This window comes from Athene cunicularia (genome assembly GCF_003259725.1).
Source record: "Athene cunicularia isolate RWA chromosome 8 unlocalized genomic scaffold, athCun1 chr8_part1, whole genome shotgun sequence".
In the NCBI taxonomy this organism is placed as follows: domain Eukaryota; kingdom Metazoa; phylum Chordata; class Aves; order Strigiformes; family Strigidae; genus Athene; species Athene cunicularia.
Window position 1 is genome coordinate 21,074,086 of NW_020799109.1, and position 22,914 is coordinate 21,096,999.

General features: G+C 36.2%; 1 protein-coding gene across 1 annotated transcript in view; it reads left to right on the top strand.

Annotated features, from left to right (window-relative positions):
- LOC113482869 (hornerin-like) overlaps positions 1-22,914 on the top strand; it is a 53,125-nt gene that overhangs the window by 24,392 nt on the left and 5,819 nt on the right. Inside the window, exons 30-58 of the mRNA XM_026853963.1 lie at positions 377-412; positions 1,043-1,084; positions 1,284-1,325; positions 2,207-2,248; positions 2,757-2,798; positions 4,572-4,613; positions 4,716-4,754; positions 5,130-5,171; positions 5,274-5,312; positions 6,527-6,571; positions 7,052-7,093; positions 7,968-8,006; positions 9,602-9,640; positions 10,355-10,393; positions 10,655-10,693; positions 11,128-11,166; positions 11,900-11,929; positions 13,349-13,390; positions 15,089-15,127; positions 15,861-15,899; positions 16,179-16,217; positions 16,597-16,635; positions 16,990-17,028; positions 19,296-19,334; positions 19,748-19,786; positions 20,135-20,170; positions 20,934-20,963; positions 22,020-22,055; positions 22,509-22,547. Coding sequence (XP_026709764.1) covers positions 377-412; positions 1,043-1,084; positions 1,284-1,325; positions 2,207-2,248; positions 2,757-2,798; positions 4,572-4,613; positions 4,716-4,754; positions 5,130-5,171; positions 5,274-5,312; positions 6,527-6,571; positions 7,052-7,093; positions 7,968-8,006; positions 9,602-9,640; positions 10,355-10,393; positions 10,655-10,693; positions 11,128-11,166; positions 11,900-11,929; positions 13,349-13,390; positions 15,089-15,127; positions 15,861-15,899; positions 16,179-16,217; positions 16,597-16,635; positions 16,990-17,028; positions 19,296-19,334; positions 19,748-19,786; positions 20,135-20,170; positions 20,934-20,963; positions 22,020-22,055; positions 22,509-22,547 — 1,134 coding nt within the window. The remainder of the gene's footprint in view (positions 1-376; positions 413-1,042; positions 1,085-1,283; positions 1,326-2,206; positions 2,249-2,756; positions 2,799-4,571; positions 4,614-4,715; positions 4,755-5,129; positions 5,172-5,273; positions 5,313-6,526; positions 6,572-7,051; positions 7,094-7,967; positions 8,007-9,601; positions 9,641-10,354; positions 10,394-10,654; positions 10,694-11,127; positions 11,167-11,899; positions 11,930-13,348; positions 13,391-15,088; positions 15,128-15,860; positions 15,900-16,178; positions 16,218-16,596; positions 16,636-16,989; positions 17,029-19,295; positions 19,335-19,747; positions 19,787-20,134; positions 20,171-20,933; positions 20,964-22,019; positions 22,056-22,508; positions 22,548-22,914) is intronic.

Genomic DNA, 22,914 nt, shown 5'->3' on the forward strand with positions numbered 1-22,914 from the left:
ATTATTCCCTTAGTTATCCCTATCCAGTGCATATTGCCGGATTTAATTGTAAAAGAGTTTGCTTCTAGACATTATCACAAAGAAGGGTGGGGAATGTCTGATTAAAAAAAAAAAGCAAAAATTCATTATACAGATTGTTCTGTAAACCACAGTGGTTGAGCTGAGGGAGACTCCACTAGTCAGGAACTTCTGATGAAGGAGTGATAAGGTGAAAACAGATGAAGAATATGCTTTTTAAGGCTCTTACTGATAGTAAGACATTTTCTTGTCCTGAAATATACCACCTTGACAAGTTTAGATAGATTTTTGCTGAAAGTATTTTGGGTGGATGGCTGCATATATATAAAGTAATCACTGGCTTCTGGCTCCTTTACAGAGTTCTGGTTGCGCAAACAAGAAGGTTGTAGCCCGAGTAAGTAACTTTTTTGTCTTTTCGGTTTTTACTGCTTGTAGGATTTTTGCCCTAACTATATTTCATTTGTCCCAATTATGCCTAATTTTTGACTAATTATGTTTGTCCTAATTAATATTATCCTATTTAAGGAAAAAGTAAAATAGAATAGCTTATCTATTTGCTCTTCATGTGAATTTACTTTAAAGGAAGTATGTATATGAAAAAAAGACATGAAAATCCTGCTATGAGGTGCAGAGCAGCTCAAATTCCTGTTCTTCAGGAAGCATATACACAGTTGGTCCAAGCTAAAGTTAAAATTAAATGAGTGTCATACAAACAGAGGACAACTAAAATTTTAGCTGAAGTAAGATAGAATAATGATGTAAGAAATAATAATGTTGGGGAATTTATTGTGCTCAGCATGTTGTGGAGGAGATACGGATGTATGTGTTGTATAGCTTCAAGTCAGACTCAGCAGTAGCCTATAAAAATTATGTCTAAATAACCTTTTTTAATAAGGCATTCCTACTCAATATGTGCATTAAAGGGTCTGGAGTTGTTCTAAATAAATAATACAGAAAAAAAGAACACCTGGCACTGATCATAGAGCTTTCATCTCCTAATAGTGAATGTCTTTGTTCTTTACAGGATACATCACACGTTTTGAGCAGAAGAGACTATGATGCACAGGTAAACCATTCTTGTCGCTTTTTCTGAACTACTGCAGGCATTACAGCTCCTTGGTGTATTACCTACAAAAAGAAAAATAAGGATCTCGTTTCCACAACAGAGTATTCTATTTAAGTTAGGTAGTTCCTTCCCAACAGAACTATGTATTTTAGTTTATTACACTTTAGAGAAAAATGAGTCATTTCTTGTTTCTTCACAGAATGAGACTTCTACTTCAAATAGCAGCCACAATAACTTCCAGGTAATAACATAGTGTCTACTGCATGATCTTAGCACAAGGAGCTTTCTGATAAATTATACTTCATTTCTGAAAATTAGGTTCCACTAATTTATATGTGCTAAAGGGTGCTCTTTTGATATAGCAGCGTTTTCCCTATAATGTTTTAATTTTGCACAGTAGTAAATAACGATAATGGCCCCACAAATATTGTCTCCTCTGTTCCTTTACTCCACTAAACAGGTAAGCATTGCAGGCATTTCTTAACATAACATTTTGCAAAAATTGTTCACAAAACAGAAAAAATTGTTTTAGAATAATTTGTTAGAAACAGTCCTACTCTAGTGATGGTAATGGCCAGATCTATAATTCTGTTTCATTTAGAATTTGGGAACCAGGTACATCTTAGCAATTATGTACTTCTGTGACAAAAGTAGGTTCAACTTTCATATTCTGTCAACTTACATACTGCTGCAGCAGTGTATATGTTATAGCATTATGTGAAATTTAACTGATCCAGAGTGGCACCTGATTCAGTTTTTTCTAAATATTTTGTATTGTATTGGTACCTATCAGCTTCCTAGAGATCTGGAATCCTGCTGTGTCCAGAATGATGTAGATGTAACACTCGCATAATCCTCTGTCTCAGAGAGTTTGAACTCTAATTCAATAGTGCAGTCAGATCTCTGAGCTCCAGTCACAGGTTTTTTTAATTAGTTTTCTTGATACCCATTCCCTATGTATGGTATCCAATCACTAATTAAGTTTCATCCAAATTTATGTTTTCACAATGATTCATACAGAGGGAAGTAGTACAACAAGTTTGTCACCTTCTCACTACACAGTTTTTTACATGTTAGATTCTGATATAATGCTTCTATAAGAAATAATCGGTTTCTTCACAGGGTGGATCATTCATTGCAACTGGTGGTGGATCAAATAGTCAGGTCGGCATTTTCTCTAATTTTCTCTAGTCCAGATAGCTTCTTGGTAATTAAACTAATTAAATTCTGGAGTCAGAGTTTAAGTCCAGTAGTTTTGCATGGGGGATGATTGGTGATGTTATGCATTAAATTGTAAATTAAGTGACCATGTTCAGATTAAATTTGTTTGAAATGGCTCTCTGAAATCACTTCTTAGCAGTGTTTCAATTTCACACTGTTTATTGATGAGAACACAATGGTGATTCTCTGTATGCTTGACTACCCAGATAATTCTCTCTTGATGAGGCATCTGTCATTGAGACATAGCACTGAGATGTAGTATCAGTCTAACTTTCAAAACAACTCTTAAATGTAGAGAAATATGCTGTCCCCTCATTTATTCTAGGTACAGGAAAGGTCACAGCTATTCTGTAGTCCCACGGTCTTTCTTCCCCGAAACACAGCTTCACATCTGAAATAAGATTTTATTTTAAACTTTCACCAAGTAAGAATTGTTTTTTTTATTTTATAGGGTGGTTGCATTTGTCCTGATGGAAGCAGTGGTAATAACCAGGTAATTCTTTTTCTGAGTTTATACTTTCATCTACATAATGGAGTTTTTTGATTTAATCACCTAGTAAGTATGGATTCTTGTGTAACACTAAATATTATTGATAATTTCCCTAATATGGATAGAATTATATGCAATGAAATGGAAGAATGAGTCCCACTTTAACTGCATAATTACCATCTGGCTGCTAACTTTCTGTAACTGTAATCCAGATGCTCTGTCCGTTGACCGTTATGTGCTGATTATTCATTACTTTCAAAAACCAGAGTCAAAATGCCCTGTAGTAACCACAGAATTTAATTGCATCCAGCTTAGGTGCCTTGTCCTTCTCTCACTGGTGCAATAAAATATGGTGACTAAAATGCCAAAATCTGATAAATATTTCAAAATACAATATCATAAATCAATATTTAAACTACTCTTTCCCATAAAGAGAATCACTGCAATTTCATGATCAGTGGCACTGAATAAACTTTTCTCTTAAGCCGTGCCTCTGTGCCAGAAAAAAGCCCAAGGAATGAGGTTACATGGGCATTATAGACTAGGTTTATCAGGCTTCTGGCTTCACTTGGCTTTGCCAGGTGAACTTGAATTTTAAAGTCAGTTATCTTCTACCTGAAAATTTTTTCTGAAGATTTTATTGAAGCTGTCTTTACATAAACCCGTTTGAATGGTGCAATATTTTTTTTAATCCATATTGTGGATTATTATTTCTATGAAAAAACATACTGTTTAAGCAAACTAATTGTATGAAGAAATTACTGCTTTCTGAACTTAGTTGTCATTAACTTCAACTTACAGCAACAGTAATTTTGGTCAGGTAAAATATCACCTCTTTCATATAATTGAGGCTGAGCAGTAATCATGACCTACATGTTTTAAAATATAGACTAGTTTATTAAAATAACTAATACTGGAACTTCATCAAGGGAGAACTTTTTTATTTGTCATGTGATTATAATGCAGTATAAGCAAATCCATTTACAAGGAAAAAGTTGGATGTCTTTCTGCAAGTTTTCATTCTTATAGGGCTTTTTTCTTTGCGTGCTTAAATTGGACAAAAAGAGAGTTCTGAATGGCAAGCAACCACAGCTTGGCTGGGGGCAGGAGACTGTAATTACTTGCTATCAGATAATAATTTCTTTAACTTAAGAATCAAAGCTATACATAGTTAAACCATCTTTTTTTCAAAGGAAACAGTGGGTTTCATTATGTGAATTCTCTAATTCCTCAAACAGTAATTCCACTTTTTATCTAAGCTTCATCTAAAGACAAGAGTTCAGTCTACAAATAGTCTTTGAAGAAGCAGTCTAACCATAAAATAATACTTTGACTCTTTTGTATATAAAGAGGACATGATGGTAAAATTGGTTGTTATATACTGGTAAATAATCTTTTCCTTTGAGTGGTGAGCTGAAAAATCTGCTGTCCTAAAGCCTGTTTACACTTTATAAATTCAGTATTCTGACAGTTTTTAAAAATACAATCAGGGTCATGTTCATCTATAACAACAAAGAGTCTGACAGGTATATGACATACGATTCTATGGTTAGAAAGAGTAAAATAAAAAGTTACTAATTCTTTCAGGTCTTTTAACCTGAACAGAAAAGTACTTGCTAAAGGCTTCCTTATCTCTACCAAAAATAAACAGTGTTCTCTTCTAATGATTGCAATAATGTCTTTTTGAAAGCTGTATTTTGACAGAATAGAAATCCAGAAATAGACTCACTTAAATTCTGTTTTCAAGAAAATAGCTAGTCTGTGTTTTCATTTCAGGGAGCCCCAGGTTCTTCACACAGTACATATTCTGGTTACCAGGTAAACATTCAGATAAAATGCCCTATTCAGAAGCTCTGTCTAAAACCTCCCCTGAAGGAGTAGCCAAATATAAACCAGTAACCCTTTCTGTCTTCTGCACAGGGAGGGCCTTCCTTCTCTCCAGGAGGATCCTATGGACAGGTAGTTGTTTTTCCTCCCTTACCCGGATAGCACAGACTCCCATCATCCTGGTTCCTTTGCTACAGTTACAGACCTGATGGTTGTATCTTAGAGGGGAAAACTTAAATTAACCCTGATGTAACCTAGTGGTGTGAGGTTTGACAGAGCACCACCATACAGAATTGGTATCTGCAGTTTCCTTGCAGAATTCAAATTTCAGCAGGCTGAGAAAATTATCATCAGAAGACTTCTTCCACTTTAACAATATTGGGCTTGATTTTTGTTTAGGAACATAAAAGTTAGCTCAAAATTGGGAGGGTGTAAAGTGGGAACCAGATACACTGGTATTTAAATACTCATCTTCAAGAAAATATCTGGTCTGTGTTTTTCTTTCAGGAGGGCCCAGGTTCTTCCCACAGCTCTTACTCTGGCAACCAGGTAAATATTCTGGTTGATGTGCTTGCACAAGACCAGTCTAAAAGTCTTCCCTGAGAGAACATTTCAACTACAAACCAGTACATTTTTATGTTTTCTGTACAGGGAGGGTCTTCATTCTATCCTGGTGGATCTTATGGACAGGTAAGTGTTCTTCCTCATTTGTAAAGATAAGACAAACTTCTGTTATCTTCCTTGCTATATTCCCCATGTATTGACTGTTGTGAAATATAACATCCCAACATTGAATCAACCATTTGTAACTTACAACATGAAGTTTGTCAGAGAAAAAGACTAAGTGGTTTTTACAGCTTCTATTGAATGATCTTTCATCCAGCCAAGAAAATTAGTAATAAAAAGTTTCTTGTTCTTTAACAGTATTGGCCTAAAGTGAGAATCAGGTACATTGCTATTTACACCATCCTATTTTCAAGAAAATAGCTAGTCTGTGTTTTCATTTCAGGGAGCCCCAGGTTCTTCACACAGTACATATTCTGGTTACCAGGTAAACATTCAGATAAAATGCCCTATTCAGAAGCTCTGTCTAAAACCTCCCCTGAAGGAGTAGCCAAATATAAACCAGTAACCCCTTCTGTCTTCTGCACAGGGAGGGCCTTCCTTCTCTCCCGGAGGATCCTATGGACAGGTAGTTGTTTTTCCTCCCTTACCCGGATAGCACAGACTCCCATCATCCTGGTTCCTTCACCCCTGATGTTGTGGGTGCCTTGACATGCTACAGTTACAGACCTGATGGTTGTATCTTAGAGGAGAAAACTTAACCCTGATGTAACCTAGTGGTGTGAGGTTTGACAGAGCACCACCATACAGAATTGGTATCTGCAGTTTCCTTGCAGAATTCAAATTTCAGCAGGCTGAAAAATTATCATCAGAAGACTTCTTCCACTTTAACAATATTGGGCTTGATTTTTGTTTAGGAACATAAAAGTTAGCTCAAAATTGGGAGGAAGGTTGTAAAGTGGGAACCAGATACGCTGGTGTTTAAATACTCATCTTCAAGAAAATATTTGGTCTGTGTTTTTCTTTCAGGAGGGCCCAGGTTCTTCCCACAGCTCTTACTCTGGCAACCAGGTAAATATTCTGGTTGATGTGCTTGCACAGAACCAGTCTAAAAATCTTCCTTGAGAGAACATTTCAACTACAAACCAGTACATTTTTATGTTTTCTGTACAGGGAGGGTCTTCATTCTATCCTGGTGGATCTTATGGACAGGCAAGTGTTCTTCCTCATTTGTAAAGATGAGAGACTTATTTTATTTTCATTCCTGTACTGCCCTTAAAAGAAGGAAGACTCTTTCATGAGGGAACCAGAATAATTAACTTTTTTTATTTTCTGTACAGGGAGGTTCTTCTGTCTATGACAGCAGCAGTGAATCCTATGATCAGGTAAATATTTTTTTTCTGTCTGTATAAAGGGTGCTGAGGGCCAGTACCCTGGCTCCTATATATAGCTGTATTCTGTATTTTGACTCTTACTATATTTTAATGAAAGTGGTTTGTTTTTTTTTTTCCCAGTAATGAAGTTGCATATATTTTTAACCAAGTAGCCTGAAAGTTTATAGGGGAGTAAAAATTGGGGTGCCTTCAACTGTTAAAACTTACTCTCCTCAACAATGCTAGCTTTGACTTATCTGCAAGATGAAGGTCTCTTCAAAAGTGGAAATAATATTTGAGTTAAAAATATGTTAAATTAGTGTTTTACAGGGATATAACTGTGGGTTGCTCAATAGCCATTCTGATAACTAAGTAAATATTCGTATTTTTTACCCCAGAAGGGGATTCCCTATAGCAAGCATAAAAAAAAAAAAAAAAAAAAAAAAAAAAAAGGTCTGTTTGCAATATGAGAATAATTTATTTTCTGAACAGGGTGGATCTTCCACATATGGTGGTACTGGATCTTATGGTCAGGTAAGTATTATTTGTCTTATACATCAAAAGTTTGAGCTTGCTTTGTTGTTTCTTCTGTACACTGGGTTTTCAGTTATTTTCAAGTGATGAAAATTATTTTTATTTCAGTTATTTTTAAGTGATAACCGTAGAAATGCCATTTTATTATTTTATCTTTATTTTTACTTACCCCTTTACAACTCCAGATGCTTCCATAGTGGAAGGAAAGTGATGCACTACACACACTGTCCTGCTAACTGCCACTGTGATTATTCAGTGCTTTAACTACTTCATAGTTTATGCATTACCTCCTTCAAAAGGAAAATATCTTACGCATTTACTTTACACACCTTATGCAGAAGCTGTTGAAAGTCTGTACTATATGCACATACTATATTTGAAGTCTGTATTTATTGATGTGAATCTTATTGTGGGATCATTCTGTAGGGACCATCTTATGTTTTGTTTAGCAATACATTTTAACAAGCTGAAGTTATACAGAATTATTTATTAAAAATAATAAGACATATAATCCAGATTGCTTTTTCACAGAAAATTGAGTCATGTTGCTACTTCTAGTACAGGATCTTGAAAGAAAGCATAGATAATGGAATTTTTTTTTAATGTAAAGAATGGTTAATTTTGCAAATCAACTATATAAAATTTTTCCTTACAAAAATCATGTTTACAAGGAGGGCTTTTTCTTTAAGCTCTTCTGCTTAAGCAACAGGTAAAGTTACATATTTTTTCTTTTCTTGCAAATTCCCTGGTTTAGGTAAAATGGGAGATTCTAAGTAGCTGGTTATCTTTATTCTTCTATTTTATATTCTCCATGAGTAAGATCATGTAAGAGTCCTTTTTATATGAAAATACATGTGTTTTCATTATTTTACAGGATTCACCTTCCATAGGAGGCAATGAAACTAATGACAGTGTAAGCATTTCTTAAGTATATTAATATCAGAATCTACTACTTTTTAAGTATCTAGGTGCTTACATGGACCCCTACCTTATCTCATCATCTTATCTTCAAGAAGTCCTTTACAGTACACTCTAATAATATGTGTTGTTTAGTAACTTTCTGCAATAACTTCTTTGAGATTATATTTTTTCTATAGATAAAGGAAAATGCGGTTATAAATTATGTCACATTATTGTGCTATGGTATGATAAGGAGTTGGCAAAATTGCAGTTACAACAGTTCTGATTTGTAACAAACATACTTTTTTGAATCAGTTATTATAAGTAGCATTTACAAAGGAAGGTCTTTTATTTCAAAATTTCCATTGAAATTCAGTATTAGTGTATGCTCACAGTGTACAAAACAACCAGATAGCTCTTACTTCCAGCAGTTTAGTTCAGCTATGTTTTCACTGAATTAATTTCATACAATAACACTAATTTAAGAACACTAATTACAAGAAAAGTATTACCAGTATGTCAGATCAGCCATTCTTGTTCTTAGGGGTTATTTTTTATTATTTATTTCCTTAAGAGTATATTCCATATACACTTACTATTCTGGACTCCTATAACAATTCCCACAACTTAAGACTTTCAAACTTGATTGCTATTAAAATACAGATTTATTTTTAAATTCAACTTTTCCTTGGGTTTTTTTGATAAAACACATTGGTTTTGACCCTTAATCATTATCTCATTTTATTCTTTTTCTACAACTTCCCGTATCAGTATTGCACAGAGTAGTTCCCTCTCTTTCTATCTCCAGTTCACAGTACATTTCATTTGTGTTTTTCCAATGCCAGACATAAAAGATTCAAGTTCCTTCATCTATATATTGCATAGGAATGGTCTGTTTTCATGCAGTGTGGTGAGAACTACTTGCTTTTCTGTTTAAGAACATGTCTTTTCTCCTGACAAAAGTATAATTCCTATTAATTCTGGTGAAGCTGTTTATAAAACTGCAAGTTTAATGTCTTGTTTTCCTGGAGTCTTGAGTAACTGTCAGTACTTTAACTGGCTTTCTAATAAGTCTGTTTTCCAGTGTCCTGGTTAGTAGGAAATTGTTCTCCACAAATTTTTATAAATTCAGCTGTGCATTTTATCCACAAGTATAGTGTGTCATTAGTTTCTGTATCAAAATCTTTTTATGATTATCTAGCAAAGCAAAAATGTGATACTGAAGAAGGCCCCAAGGCCCTCTGATAGAAAATTAAGGTGTGAAAGAAACTAAGGTATAACAATACTTGTGTGTACCACTGAGGTCTTATAGAAACCAAGACAGTTGTTAGAGTGCTGATGTTTTCCCCTATAGTGTTCTAAGAGGAAATAACATAGATTGAGATGTGTTCCCATTCCTTTATTACATTACATCAGGATTCAGCTTTCCAAAGAAAGAAATTCCGTACTCCAGAAATAAGCAGTGAAAGAACTCAAAAGAATGCTGCTTATCCTACAGCCTACATTTTTAATCTTTCTAACAAGCAGTAGTTTTCTATGCCTTCCACCCTTGCTTAAAAAAAAAAAAAAAAAGTTGTCATGCAATAACTAAATTCTAATATTTTTTAGGATTCCACCTCGTCATCTGGCAGCCAGCAGAGTGAACGGGTAAGTTCTCCTTCCTGTTGTATTGCCAGGGTGTCTGCCCCAGTGCTTGGCAGCTGCTAGCTACCTAAATTACATCTTGTTTGGAAGCTGGTGTGGCAGCTTCCAGTGTGGGATAGGAAGTCCTCAACACAGAGGGAATGAGGATATGGCTAAAGTGTTAAATTACTGCTAGAAATCCCAACTGATTCTGAGGTGTACTCTTGAATCATAAACTCACATTACAAACATGGTACCACAGTTTACTTGTTCAGGTTCCTGCACTTTTTTACTCATTGCCTGACTGCAAAAGGCTTCAGTACCATAATTTGTCCAGCATTTATTTTAAGTGAAATGCTTTGCTTTGTTGTGCTCTATGACTGACTTAGGAGGGCTTCCATTTTACCTGTCAGTTTTACATGGCACCCATTTTATTTATTCTAATGAGAATTAAATGACACAGACTGAGAAATATTTTGTTGGAGATATAAGAACATTTCAAACATATTATCCAAAAAAGTATCTTTCACCAAAAGAGCAGGTATCAACAGGCACAAAGGGGCGTGTTGTGTTTTATACAGAAAGACCTATTTTTTGTTGTTCTTGAACACTCTATGAGAGAAAATTAAGGAATGAGGAGAAGCAAGGAGGAGTTTTCAGCTTTCATTCTGATCTTTCCATTCTAAAAAAGAAAGAAAGTTTTTATTTTTATCATGTAATTTCGATACATTTTTCCAGGATTTTTATTCCCCAGGAGGCAGCCAGTCAGGTGGACATGTAAGCATCTATTTTATTCATTATTTGCAGTTCCCTTCAAAAACAATTGTTTTATTTAAAAAAATATCCTGATGAGTAAATTATACCCAACTGTTTATCAGATTTCTCATGACATCTGGCATCATGTCTTGTGAAATTAAATAGCAAACTGGTTTTAAAAAAAAAATTTAGATTTTAAAAAATGTCTGTATGACTATTCAACATAGTCTTGTTTTCCAGAAGCCATTTTAAACAAAAATAAATTGGATCTACTTTTTGCAGGGATCATCATCTCAAGGTGGTGGCTACTCCAGTGGACAGGTAAATACTAACTCTTAGTATTTTTGACCTGAAGTATCTGTTATACAAAAGCTTGAGTCCTCATATTGCATTAGAGTGATTTTTTTACCTGGAAGCAAGATTTGTTTGGTACTCAAACACCTTATCCTTATATATCTCTATGTAGTAGTCCAAGTGTAAGCAGAGTGGTCAAAATACAGTTAATTTATTAACAGATGTTCTAACACCAGGAAACAAATGTGTTTGGGGTTTTTTTTCCCCAACATACATATTTCAAGAAAATATTACCAGATTGTGGGATTTTTATATCCTCATTAATCTTTCTATAGATAAAATTGGGTTCTTAACCCGATACATCTTTTCATAGTTTAGAGACTAAAAGACAAATACATTGTAATCAAATATACATGTCAAACTTAAAGAAGGTATTTTAAATGAAAATATAACTTTTACAGGGTTCGACTTCTTCAGGAGGCAGCCAGTCTGGTGGACAGGTATGCTTTTCGTTCTCCACACTGTTCAGCTGTGCTAGTGTCAGGCACTCACAATTTACTTTGCATATCTTTCCTTCATAAGAACTGTTTTCCTTCACCACTGTCCTTTTTGCCCAAAGCCTCAGCAACACATTATTTTCTTTTCCCATGTGATTCAGACATATCCCGCAGGCCAGAGTAGCAGTAGTAACTGTCTGAATGGCAGTTGTATTTGAGCTTCTGTACCTGCTTTGGTGCTAAACATTTTTCTTCTTACACATTTTATGCAGATTGAATGTGGAAAGTAAGACACTGAATGGCCACCTCTGATACTTTTATCAGATTAGAAATCATCTGTTTTCTGTAACAGCTGTAGCATGAAAGAGGAATACCTCTCTAAGGGGAAAAAAAAATGGCTTTCATTAGTACTACTCAGAATTTTTTACCCATCCTTTTGGTGAGTAAGGTTTTTAAGGTAAAAATCATAGATAACAAATTTGAAGATAACAAAACTAGAAGTTTTTTGCCCCATCAGAGCAATAAGTGCAGGAATAGTTGCATAGGATGAAGAGAACAAAAAATAGACTAATTTATAGAAGCTGGGGACTTGCGCAGTTATGAATGCAACCTTAACAGTTATGAATGTAACAAGCTTGCATACCTGTGATGGTAGTAGTAGTAATTTGAGTTTTAACTGAAGTCCCTTTCATTCCTGTACTCTTGTTATTTTAAATATTTTCTGCATACTTTACAGGGTGGATGTGACTGTTCTGGAGGAAGTTCTGTAAGTGTTATTTTTTCATTATACATTTTATTTTACTAAATTATTTAACTGGAAAATTATCTGTGGTCCTACTTATTTCTAACTAATTTATTTGAATGTACTCTTAATTTTATGTTCATTGTTCCTTCGATGACTGACATATTACTGGCACAGTTGGAATTATTTTTCATTATGCCAAGATGAAAAGTTCAGAATCATAGAATCATTTAAATTGGAAAAGACCGTTAAGATCATGAAGTCCAACCATAAATCTAACACTGCCAAGTCCACCACTAAACCATGTCCCTAAGTGCCACATCTAGAGGTCTTTTAAATACCTCCAGGGATGGTGACTCAACCACTTCCCTGGAGGCAGTGTATTCCAGTGCTTGATAATCCTTTCAGTGAAGAAATTTTTCCTAATCTCCAGTCTAAACCTCCCCTGGTGCAACTTGAGGCCCTTTCCTTTCATCCTATCACTTATTACCTGTGAGAAGAGACCAACACCCACCTTGCTACAACCTCCTTTCAGGTAGCTGTAGAGAGCAATGAGGTTTCCCCGAGCCTCCTTTTCTCCAGGCTTAATGACTCCTGTTCCATCAGCTGTTCCTCATAAGACTTGTGCTATAGACTTTTCACCACCTTTGTTGCCCTTCTTTTGACACACTTCAGCACCTCAATGTCCTTCTTGTAGTGAGGGGCCCCAAACTGGATGCAGTATTTGAGGTGTGGCCTCACCAGTGTTGAGTACAGGGGGACAAACACTTCACTAGTCCCGTTGACCACACTATTTCTGACACAAGCCAGGAACCCCTTTTCTCTGAGCAGTGACTTTCAGTTACCATACAGTGTTTACAGAGATGTGTATCTCTTCTGGAAAAAAAAAAAATTAAAAAATCTTGCATTAAATGTAGAATTAATTGACAGAAGACCTATCATGAAAGGCAGGTAAAATAATATCAATTCTACAAAACTGCCAACCATGAAAAATTGTCTTAGAAATCAATGTTTACCAAATTAAAAACAAACAAACAAACTGAGCCACTTCTCATTTTTGCATTTAAGTCCATATGGAATTATTTAAAGACTGTGAAATAGGAAATACATGCTTTCCAAAGCAAATCATATGTGGTCAATCAACATGTAGTATGCAAAGGACATTTCTGCACCATGAGTAGTGTTCTTATTTTCTAGGCAATTAGTCATGGGTAGATACAAAATGAAACTTTGTGATTTATCATCTTCCAGGCAGAAAAAGACTATTTACTATCTTGACAAATTAAGAAAAGTGAAATGTAAGTGTAATTTCATTTCAGACTGTGATGTTCTTCCTTTAAAATACCATAGAACAGGCATTCTAAGGTTTCATTTCATTTTTAGTTTATGATCAAAGACAAAGGCTAATTTTTCTTTTTTTTTTTTTTTTTTCCCCATTTATAGGGTGGATCCCCTACCTTAGTCAGAAGTGATTCCTCTGCAAATGTAAGCAATGTTCATCAGCTTAAGTGTGACCTGTGTTTGTTTTGTCAAGATAATGGCTAGAGAGGTTAAAAAGATCAGTACCTAATAGAAGTCATAGGCTTGTGAAAATAACCTACCTTAGTTATAATTAAAAATACACACAGTACATTCATGCAGCACTCATAGTTTCTCTTTCCATTTGAAATAGTAATTATTCAATGAATGAAAAATGTTGTTTGACACAAATGCAGTACATAACAATATAAATATTTACTTCAGGAGTTAGTTCCATTGGGTTCTTTAGAATTATGTCAAAATATCCTCTAAGGACATGAATTTATGTGTTTGTATTCCTCTTAGATAATTTACTACAAGAAAAGTTAGTATTCATAGGTCAGTAATTTAATGATGCTAGCCCTCTCATATGGATAAGAACTCTTTTGCAGTAAAGACCTGTTTACAGCAATCTCAAGACAAGTTCTGTTCATTATGTGTTAGCAAGTCATGCAGTGTATGTCACCAGAGCTCTGTATGTGCTGCACTGAAGGCGAAAAAACATTTGTGTCTTCTTGTATCTAGCACAGAACTCTGTGGCATTCTTACCAGACTGCTGATATAAAGCTGGCTTGGGCACAGCTACCTAAATGTACCATTCCACAATTAATATTACGTGATAAATAGGACTGGTTTGGTGCTCCCTTTTAGGAAGGAGGAATGTGTATATATCTACAGTGAGGAAAATATTCTTACCCACCTGTGTTCTACATCCTTCATATTATTGATGTTGGGATTTGTTTCCTTTGAAACTTCCGATTTGGATTGATTTTTTTGTTTGTTTGTTTTTTACTACTTGGCCATGTTTGGACTACAGTTTGGAATGAGGGATTGTGTATAAAGATTGAGGGAACATAGTGGTTGGGTCTGTATCGACAAGTGCTGCAAACTGCTGGGATTGTTTCACAATTTGTGCTGATGAACTGATGTCCACACTATACACATTTCAGGAACAGTTTGCTCTGGTCTGGTTCAATGGACCAAAAGTCCATTTACTACCTGAATGCATTAAGTGTGACCCTAGAGAGCACACTACAATTTAGTTTAATCTGAAAAGCATCAAATTAATTCACTCCAAGACCACTCCATGGTGCAAAGCAAACTACAGTGAGTGGGGACTATCAGTAGTTTTGTCTCAAAGATACACTCCTGATGTGTGCTTTAATGTGTAGATGCACCCAGTACCTCAGCATGGGAGAATGGCTTTTGCATACTGATAGATGATTAACATTATATACTAAACACAAAACCGTTTCATTTCTTTATGAGCTTAGCAGATCTTGTGGAAGGTCAAAGTGCTCAAAAGCTCTGTAGTACTCTGCAAGAATGACTATTAAAAGCTTTTTGTAGGGATGTCATTCTTCAGTGTGCTGATTTTAAACAGAAAAAAATAAGATCAGTCAGATCCTTTGAAGTGAAATAATTGGTATTTCCTTTCTGAAAAGACTCTGGAGGCAGCCATTCCAGTGGACAGATACACACTAAAGTTTCGATGTATTAACAAAGAAGGAAAGGCTAGATTTTAGATTTTGAGTGGATTTTAAACCCAACCAAAAAAGTTTAAAATAGAAATTTATACACTGCTATCCTTCAAGAAGTTTTGCTTTAAAATAGTTCTGTTAGAGAAAAATAACTGGTTTCGTTTTTTTTTTTTTTCCTTCCCAGGGCTCATCATCTTCTGGAGGTAGCCAGTACAGTAGCCAAGTAAGCACTCACTCCAAAAAGAAAGCCAGCGAGCTTGCCACTTCTGAAAATGATGGTCATTCATGAACTCACTTAAATTCAGTTTTCATATGGGAGCTATGTTTAAAGAGCAAAAACTCATTAAATTAAATTAATCATTGAGATTATGTCCTAAAAGTTATACACTATGGCTTTTTTAGCAAAAAGTGCTCTTGTTTTTGTGAGACTTGCATAATGAAGCTCACACAAAAAATAGGTGTGGGAAAAGCATTTTTGATTCCTTATGGATCTAATTCCACTGAGAAGAAAACCAACTCCAATTCCCCCTCTTTAAACAGACCTCTTGTTGTATGAGATTTCAGTAAACTTGCTTAGTTTGGTTTTCAGAGTCCTGTTAGGTAGCCAGTCTTTTTCTGCTAGCTTTGGCCCAGGACTCAGCTTTCCAAATAATGAAATGCCATTCTCCAGAAATGAGCAGAGGAAAAAAACTTGAAAGAATGTTGCTTTAATCTTCCCAACAAGTCACACAAACAAAGCAGTAGGCTTTTTTGCCTTCCACCCTTGCTTAGGAACTCGGGTATTTCCAGAAGTTACCTTATAAAGCTTGAACACTAGTTATTAAAGCATACCGAAAGTACTGCTCACCTGCCCTCACTCTTATCTTGCTCTCTTACTCCTATTGTCTTGAGATAGTTAGGCCTTGATTTAAGGAAATCCTACAGCAGATAATTCACTTACTTGGTATTCTTTACAGAATTCATATTCCTCTGGAGCTAGCCAGTATGGTGGACAGGTAAGCTCTTAGTTTTAATATATTATTTGATATATTTGTTTTACCATTATTGACTCTTACTAAGTAAAGGATTATCCAGATAGGTATCTTATTTTAATATTTCAAGAAACTTTTTAGTGATCTATTCTCTGAAGTAAGATTGTGAATTCAAGGAAGACAAAAATAAAGAGTTTATTCTGGGAAGATTACAAACAGTCAAATAACAAAATACAGATGTCTTTGCTGCTCATCTCCCTGAATTAGATATTCAGAAATAACTGATTTTCAATATTTTCCCAGGGGCCATCTTCTTATGGAGGCAGCCATTACGGTGGACAAGTAAGCATTAATAGTCCCCACTTTTGTAGTTTTGACCTATGCAGACTTGTAGTTTATTCATTTTCCTCCCAGCTGTCTACCTTAGCTTTATTTACTTTAGTCTAAAATCTTCTCAGTAAATCTTTCTCTGTAGTTATCTGGTGCTACTGTGATTAAACTAAAAAAGTTCAGATTAAGACCATTATTTAAGGCTAAGAAAAAAATAGAATGTGAAATACATTGTTGACTCCTGAAATTTGTAAGACTAGAGGTCATGTATTTCTGAAATAAATTAGTATTTCATGAAGCTGACCAAAATTCTTAAAAGCCTTGTGAAATGATTCTATAATTCTATTAAATTGGTGTAAAGAAGTTTGTTTCCTTTTTTGTTCACATTCAGGGTTCACCTTCCTCAGGAGGCAGCCAGTACGGTGCACAGGTGAGAATTCTTCCCTTGTAGTGTTTACTACTTTATCCAAGAGACTTGGTAGTTTTCTGTGTAAAAGAACATTTTAAGGAGATTGGGTTTTTTTCATGTATTATTTAATTTGTTACTAGGTATGTAGTAGTTATAAATGTATGTGATACAAAAACACAGGAGAGTTTTTAGGAGATGTAATTTCTGATGCATCATGGTAAATGCAGTGAGTCTCATTCCTTTTTTTGCACTGTCTGGTTCAGTCCACTCAAAGTTTTGCACTGAAGGAAATTAGGTACCTCTCCTTCATATGGAGCATGGTTTAAAGGAGTACTATGACATGGATATAGAGATAATTTAATTCTTTTTGTACAGGGTTCACCTTCTTCAGGAGGCAGCCAGTATGGAGGACAGGTGAGAAACTCTTCCTGTGTAGTTCTTATACTAACACCCAGCTTCTACATCAAAACTTGGTACTTTTAGTAGAATTTTGAGTAAACTCTGTTAATCGGATAATAGATGATCAGGTATCTAGATATGTATGATCTGAAACAATACAAAAACTAAGAATGGCTGGTACTTCCATTGTATCACAGTAAATGCAGTTCTGGGCTCATTCTACCCTCTGACCTGCCCTCTTCATTCTGGACCCATTTTCCTTCTGCTGCTATCATGGTTTCTTAGCTCTAACAGTAAGGAGGGGCTGGAAGCAGATTGCATTCCTCTTCTACTTCAACCTATGGAATACCTCATTTCCTTTAGCAAAATGGCTAACTGGGAAGGTCCCATTGGACTGGAGGGTGGCAAATGTGATACCCATCTACAAGAAAGGCAGAAAGGACAATCCAGGAAACTATAGACCTGTCAGTTTGACCTTGGTGCCAGGGAAGGTCATGGAACAGGTCATCTCGAGTGCCATTAAAAGTCATATAATGGACAACCAGGGGATCAGGCCTAGTCAGCATGGGTTTATGATAGGCAGGTCCTGCCTCATAAACCTGATCTCCTTCTACAACAGGGAAACCTGCTTATTGGATGAGGGAAAGTCTGTGGATGCAGTTTACCTTGATGTTAGCAAGGCCTTTGGCATTGTTTCCCACAGTATTCTCCTGGCAAAACTGACTGCTCGAGGCTTGGATGATAGCACACTTTGCTGGGTAAAAAACTGGCTGGGTGGCCGGGCCCAAAGAGTTGTGGTGAACGGAGTTAAACCTGGTTGATGACTGGTCACAAGTGGTGTCCCCCAGGGCTCAGTTTTGGGGCCACTCCTGTTTAACATCTTTATTGATGATCTAGACGAGGGGATCGAGTGCACCCTCAGTCAGTTTGCAGATGACACCAAGTTGGGTGGGAGTGTTGATCTGCTCGAGGGCAGGGAGGCTCTGCAGAGAGACCTGGACAGGCTGGAGCCATGGGCTGAGGCCAACTGCAGGAGTTTCCATAAGGCCAAATGCCGGGGGCTGCCCTTGGGCCACAACAACCCCCAGCAGCGCTACAGGCTTGGGGAGGAGTGGCTGGAGAGCTGCCAGTCAGAGAGGGACCTGGGGGTGTTGATTGACAGCCGGCTGAACAGGAGCCAGCAGTGTGCTCAGGTGGCCAAGAAGGCCAGTGGCATCCTGGCTTGTGTCAGCAATAGCGTGGCCAGCAGGGACAGGGAAGGGATCTGACCCCTGTACTCGGCACTGGTGAGGCTGCACCTCGATTCCTGTGTTCAGTTTTGGGCCCCTCACTACAAAAAGGACATTGAATGACTCGAGCGTGTCCAGAGAAGGGCAACGGAGCTGGTGCAGGGTCTGGAGCACAGGTCGTACGGGGAGCGGCTGAGGGAACTGGGGGTGTTTAGTCTGGAGAAGAGGAGGCTGAGGGGAGACCTCATCACCCTCTACAGCCACCTGAAAGGAGGATGCAGAGAGCTGGGTTTGAGTCTCCTTAACCAATTAACAAGCGATAGGACAAGAGATAATGGCCTCAAGTTGTGCCAGGGAAGGTTTAGACTAGATATGAGGAAGCATTTCATTACAGAACAGGTTGTTAGGCATTGGAATGGGCTTCCCAGGGAGGTGGTGGGAGTCCCCATCCCTGGAGATGTTTAAGAGTAGAGTCGACATAGTGCTGAGGGATATGGTGTAGATGAGAACTGTCAATGTTAGGTCAGTGGTTGGACTGGATGATCCTCAAGGTCTTTTCCAACCTAGCTGATTCTGTGATTCTGTGAAAATGCAGTAACAGAGAAGCAGTATGTCTTGGGAGAGGAATAGGAGAGAAGGTCAAGAATTTTTAAGAGGTGTTCCACACCTGAAATGAAAGATGATGGATAGGGTTCCTAGTGCTGCCTAGTGATATAGCCTTTAATATGGAGTGAAATTCTCAACATGCTTGTCCTTGGCCTCTGAAAATATTTATTGTCAGATTTATTGGAGAGGGAATTAGAGGAGAAAGAGATTTTTCAGTCCAAATACAGTCTCCTGAAACTAGATATATAATCCTAATAGCTCATGATCAGTATTATGGAAGATTCGTATGTTACAGACCATCCCTAAATTGCATAGAACATATGGAATACGTTGAGTGTTTATCTTTCTGTAACTTTTCATTGTACAATAGAGAAATGTAATAGTCCTTATTTCAAAAACCCTTAAAGAAGCTTATTGATAGAGAAATAATTGGCACCTTTGCTTCAGGGTCCATCTTTCTCAGGTGGCAGCCATCATGGAGGACAGGTGAGAACTGGTTTTCTATTTATGGGTTTTTCTTTCCATCATTCACTTTTCTCTCCCTTTATAAAGGGGTTTTGCTTACAGCAAAACAGTGTTTAGGCAGAATAAATGAATATATGACCTTCTGCTGTGTCAGCCCACTCGGGAATGTAAAACAAAGGAGGCTGCTGTGAGCACACAGTCCAGTGGAACAGCACTAGTCACACCTGCCTGGAGCTGAGTTTGATTTAAACAATATTGTTGTGTTTAAACAGTAGCCATTGTAAAGTCCAATAGATTTCAGTGTGGTTATAAAGGAAGTGTTTGCATTCCTGTGACACTTAAATCCATAGAAGACAAGCAAAAGTGTGGTTTTATTGTGATGGGTCATAAGTTACAGAATGTGCACAAATATAAATGCTTTCTTATTTCTCTAGGGTATGGCTTCTTCAGGAAGCAGCCAGTATAGCGGACAGGTAAAACTTCTACTTTCATAGTATTTGCAGGTTTGTCACACAGTTCATTAGTAAAAATGACCCACATGTTTTGCAAAAAAGGAACATTCTAAGAAAGAATAGCTTTACACCAAACTGAGTGAGGGTTGCTAAGTATGGGTTTGTCTGGATGTCAGACCATGACACAAGCAATGATAAAGGGGCCTGTGTGACTGCATGGAAATGTACTTTAAACAGATTGTGGCTCTAAGAAGCCCATATTTGTTGTTATGTTTAAACAGAAGCAATTTCAAAGAGTAAGGACCACAGAGAGCAAGTAAGAATATTACTCAGTAACACTGAAGTAATTAGTTACTCATTTTTTTCCAGGGCTATTCTTCAGGAGGCAGCCAGTCTGGTGGACAGGTATGCTTTTCGTTCTCCACACTGTTCAGCTGTGCTAGTGTCAGGCACTCACAATTTAATTTACTTTGCATATCTTTCCTTCATAAGAACTGTTTTCCTTCACCACTGTCCTTTTTGTCCAAAGCCTCAGCAACACATTATTTTCTTTTCCCATGTGATTCAGACATATCCTGCAGGCCAGAGTAGCAGTAGTAACTGTCTGAATGGCAGTTGTATTTGAGCTTCTGTACCTGCTTTGGTGCTAAACATTTTTCTTCTTACACATTTCATGCAGATTGAATGTGGAAAGTAAGACACTGAATGGTTAACCCCTGGCCACCTCTGATACTTTTATCAGAGAGGAACTCACCTAGTAGGCCCCCACTGGAAGTCATCTTTAGTGTTTTCTGTAATGTCCGTAGCATGAAAGAGTGCTCCATGTATTCCAGGTGCATTGGCCCCTCTAGAAAAAAAAAAAAAAAAAATCACCCAAAATATTTTCTGTAGTACTACTCAGAAGTTTTCACTTGTCTTTTTGGTGAGTAAGGTTTTTACTGTAAGTTTTAAATGAGAAATTAGAAGACTGTATTTTAAAAAATTGTTCTGTAAATGCACAGATAGCCTGAAAGTACACTGGAGAAAGAAACTACTTCTTAGCTGGAGCTTGGTAAATCTATTTTATAGTTTGTTTTCTTGCAGTAGCAAAATGTGAGTTTGATTTACAAATTCAGAGGCCTCTTCCAGTCCTAGACTCAGGAAATAAGTTTGTTTGTGTTTTATACAGGGTGGATGTGTGTGTCCTGGTGGAAGTTCAGTAAGTATTCTTTCTCTTCATATATTTTTCATAGTATGTACACATACTGGGAAATTTTCAAGGAACTACATTTCTTGAAATAATTTTCTGTGAAGATGAAAGTGTTTTTCACATTGTACTAACATGAGAAATTTTGAACCTGTTAAGGAACAAAAATATTAAGTAATTTGCAACTGTAGTATTGTATTTGAAACTAACTACCCAGATGCATTTCTATTTCAAAGAAATACATGGGAAATGAATTGCACTTTCCCCACCCTGGATTAAACAAGTAGTAATGTTCTCCAGTATATGTATTCAAGGAAGACTAGTGCTGATTCTATAAGATATTCAGACATGAAAAATGGCTTCAAAGTATTTACTTTCTTTTGGTATATGAGAGGCCTGGAACTTTTCTAAGAATCTGATTCCCAAATTTCTCATAGTGTATCTGCTTGGTTTTGGATATGTCTGTGTAATAGTGCTCTTTCTATGATGGTTATTAACAGTATGATTGAACTAGTGAAATCTAGTTAGATGTAAAATCTGGGTCCAAAATGCTTACATGTGGAAACAGAGCAACACATTTAAAAAGTTAAGGCTGTTTCCATTTTTCTGTCTTTTTTTTTTTTTTAAAAAAAAAAAAAAAGGCAGAAAATCCACTGTTTTTCTGAAATTAGGCTAATTTGTTTCTGAGGGAGGGTTCTGTCATCTTCCATCTCAGAATACTCAAAATTGCTTAGATGACTACTTCTCTTTCTGAGATTATGAAATCAAGGAAAACCCACATGGTATAAGTGTACCATTCATGGTATATATGCCACTTCTGAGAATCAGAAGTGCTGAAAACAATGTATAAATTATCAGTTTACTTCGCTTTGCAAACAGATAATCTGAAGGAATAAGGATGAATCAAAACTAAGTCCTTTCCTTGTTTAATCAACCAAACAGAAAAGTATACCAGTAATCAGTGTAAATGATTTAATTATTGCAATAGGTTAAGATGTTCTCTTGTTTTTCCTTTACATGATATTGAATTCAATACAGAGTAAACATTGCTATTTTTGTTGAATACAGGGTTATTTTGGAGGAAACGGCTATCATGGTGGACAGGTAGGCATTTTTTTCTGTAACATTTACAGAGCTTAGTTTCTCAGGAATAGACATGATTCAGATGCCATATTTGCCCAGAAGTCATTAAATATTGAGTTCAGTTTATCACAGAGATAGGGATAATAATTCCAGAGAGTGCATGTTGCTCTCACTGAATCGCTCTTGACATTTCAGTTCTGTCTTTCTATATGCTAGAGCCAAGATTTTACTTTGTAATTATAAAGCTTTCTTACCTCAAAAAAATAATGAAGAATAATTCACAGGGTTCATCTCATTGCCTAAATCACTAATATGATGAGCGGATAAGTAGCCATTTGCCACTGCATTGATGACTGTGTAAAGGTTTTCCAGTTAATTCATGTCATGTGTATTGTTTAGATTAGGTCCAGGGTTTTTTGATGGCGGTTACTATTTTAAAAAATTATTTACAAAAGTTTCACATTCTTTTTACAGGGTTCATCATATTCTGGAAGCAGTCAGTATGGTGGACAGGCAAGCAACTTTTCTTTTTTTAAGATCTTCTTCCTACTTACTATTTATTAAATGAAAAATATGATGCAGTGCATGTACTGCCAATCAGTTTTTCAGAGTCCTTTTACTGTCAGTAAGTATCTGAAAACACGGACAGTTTCTCAGTAACTGAAATGGAGTAGCATGAAAAAACTTGAATTTAAAGAAACTGCATAGATCATAATTTGAGTTGTTTTACCTCAGAATGCCTCTTAAATCATGTGATAATTTTAATTAACTATCTTTTATGTTTCAGTTTCACACTACTATGACACTAGTTCAAAATCTGTTTTCTGTGATATTTTTCAGTTATATTGAAATTATTTTTTTTTTCTTTTTTTTGCATTGT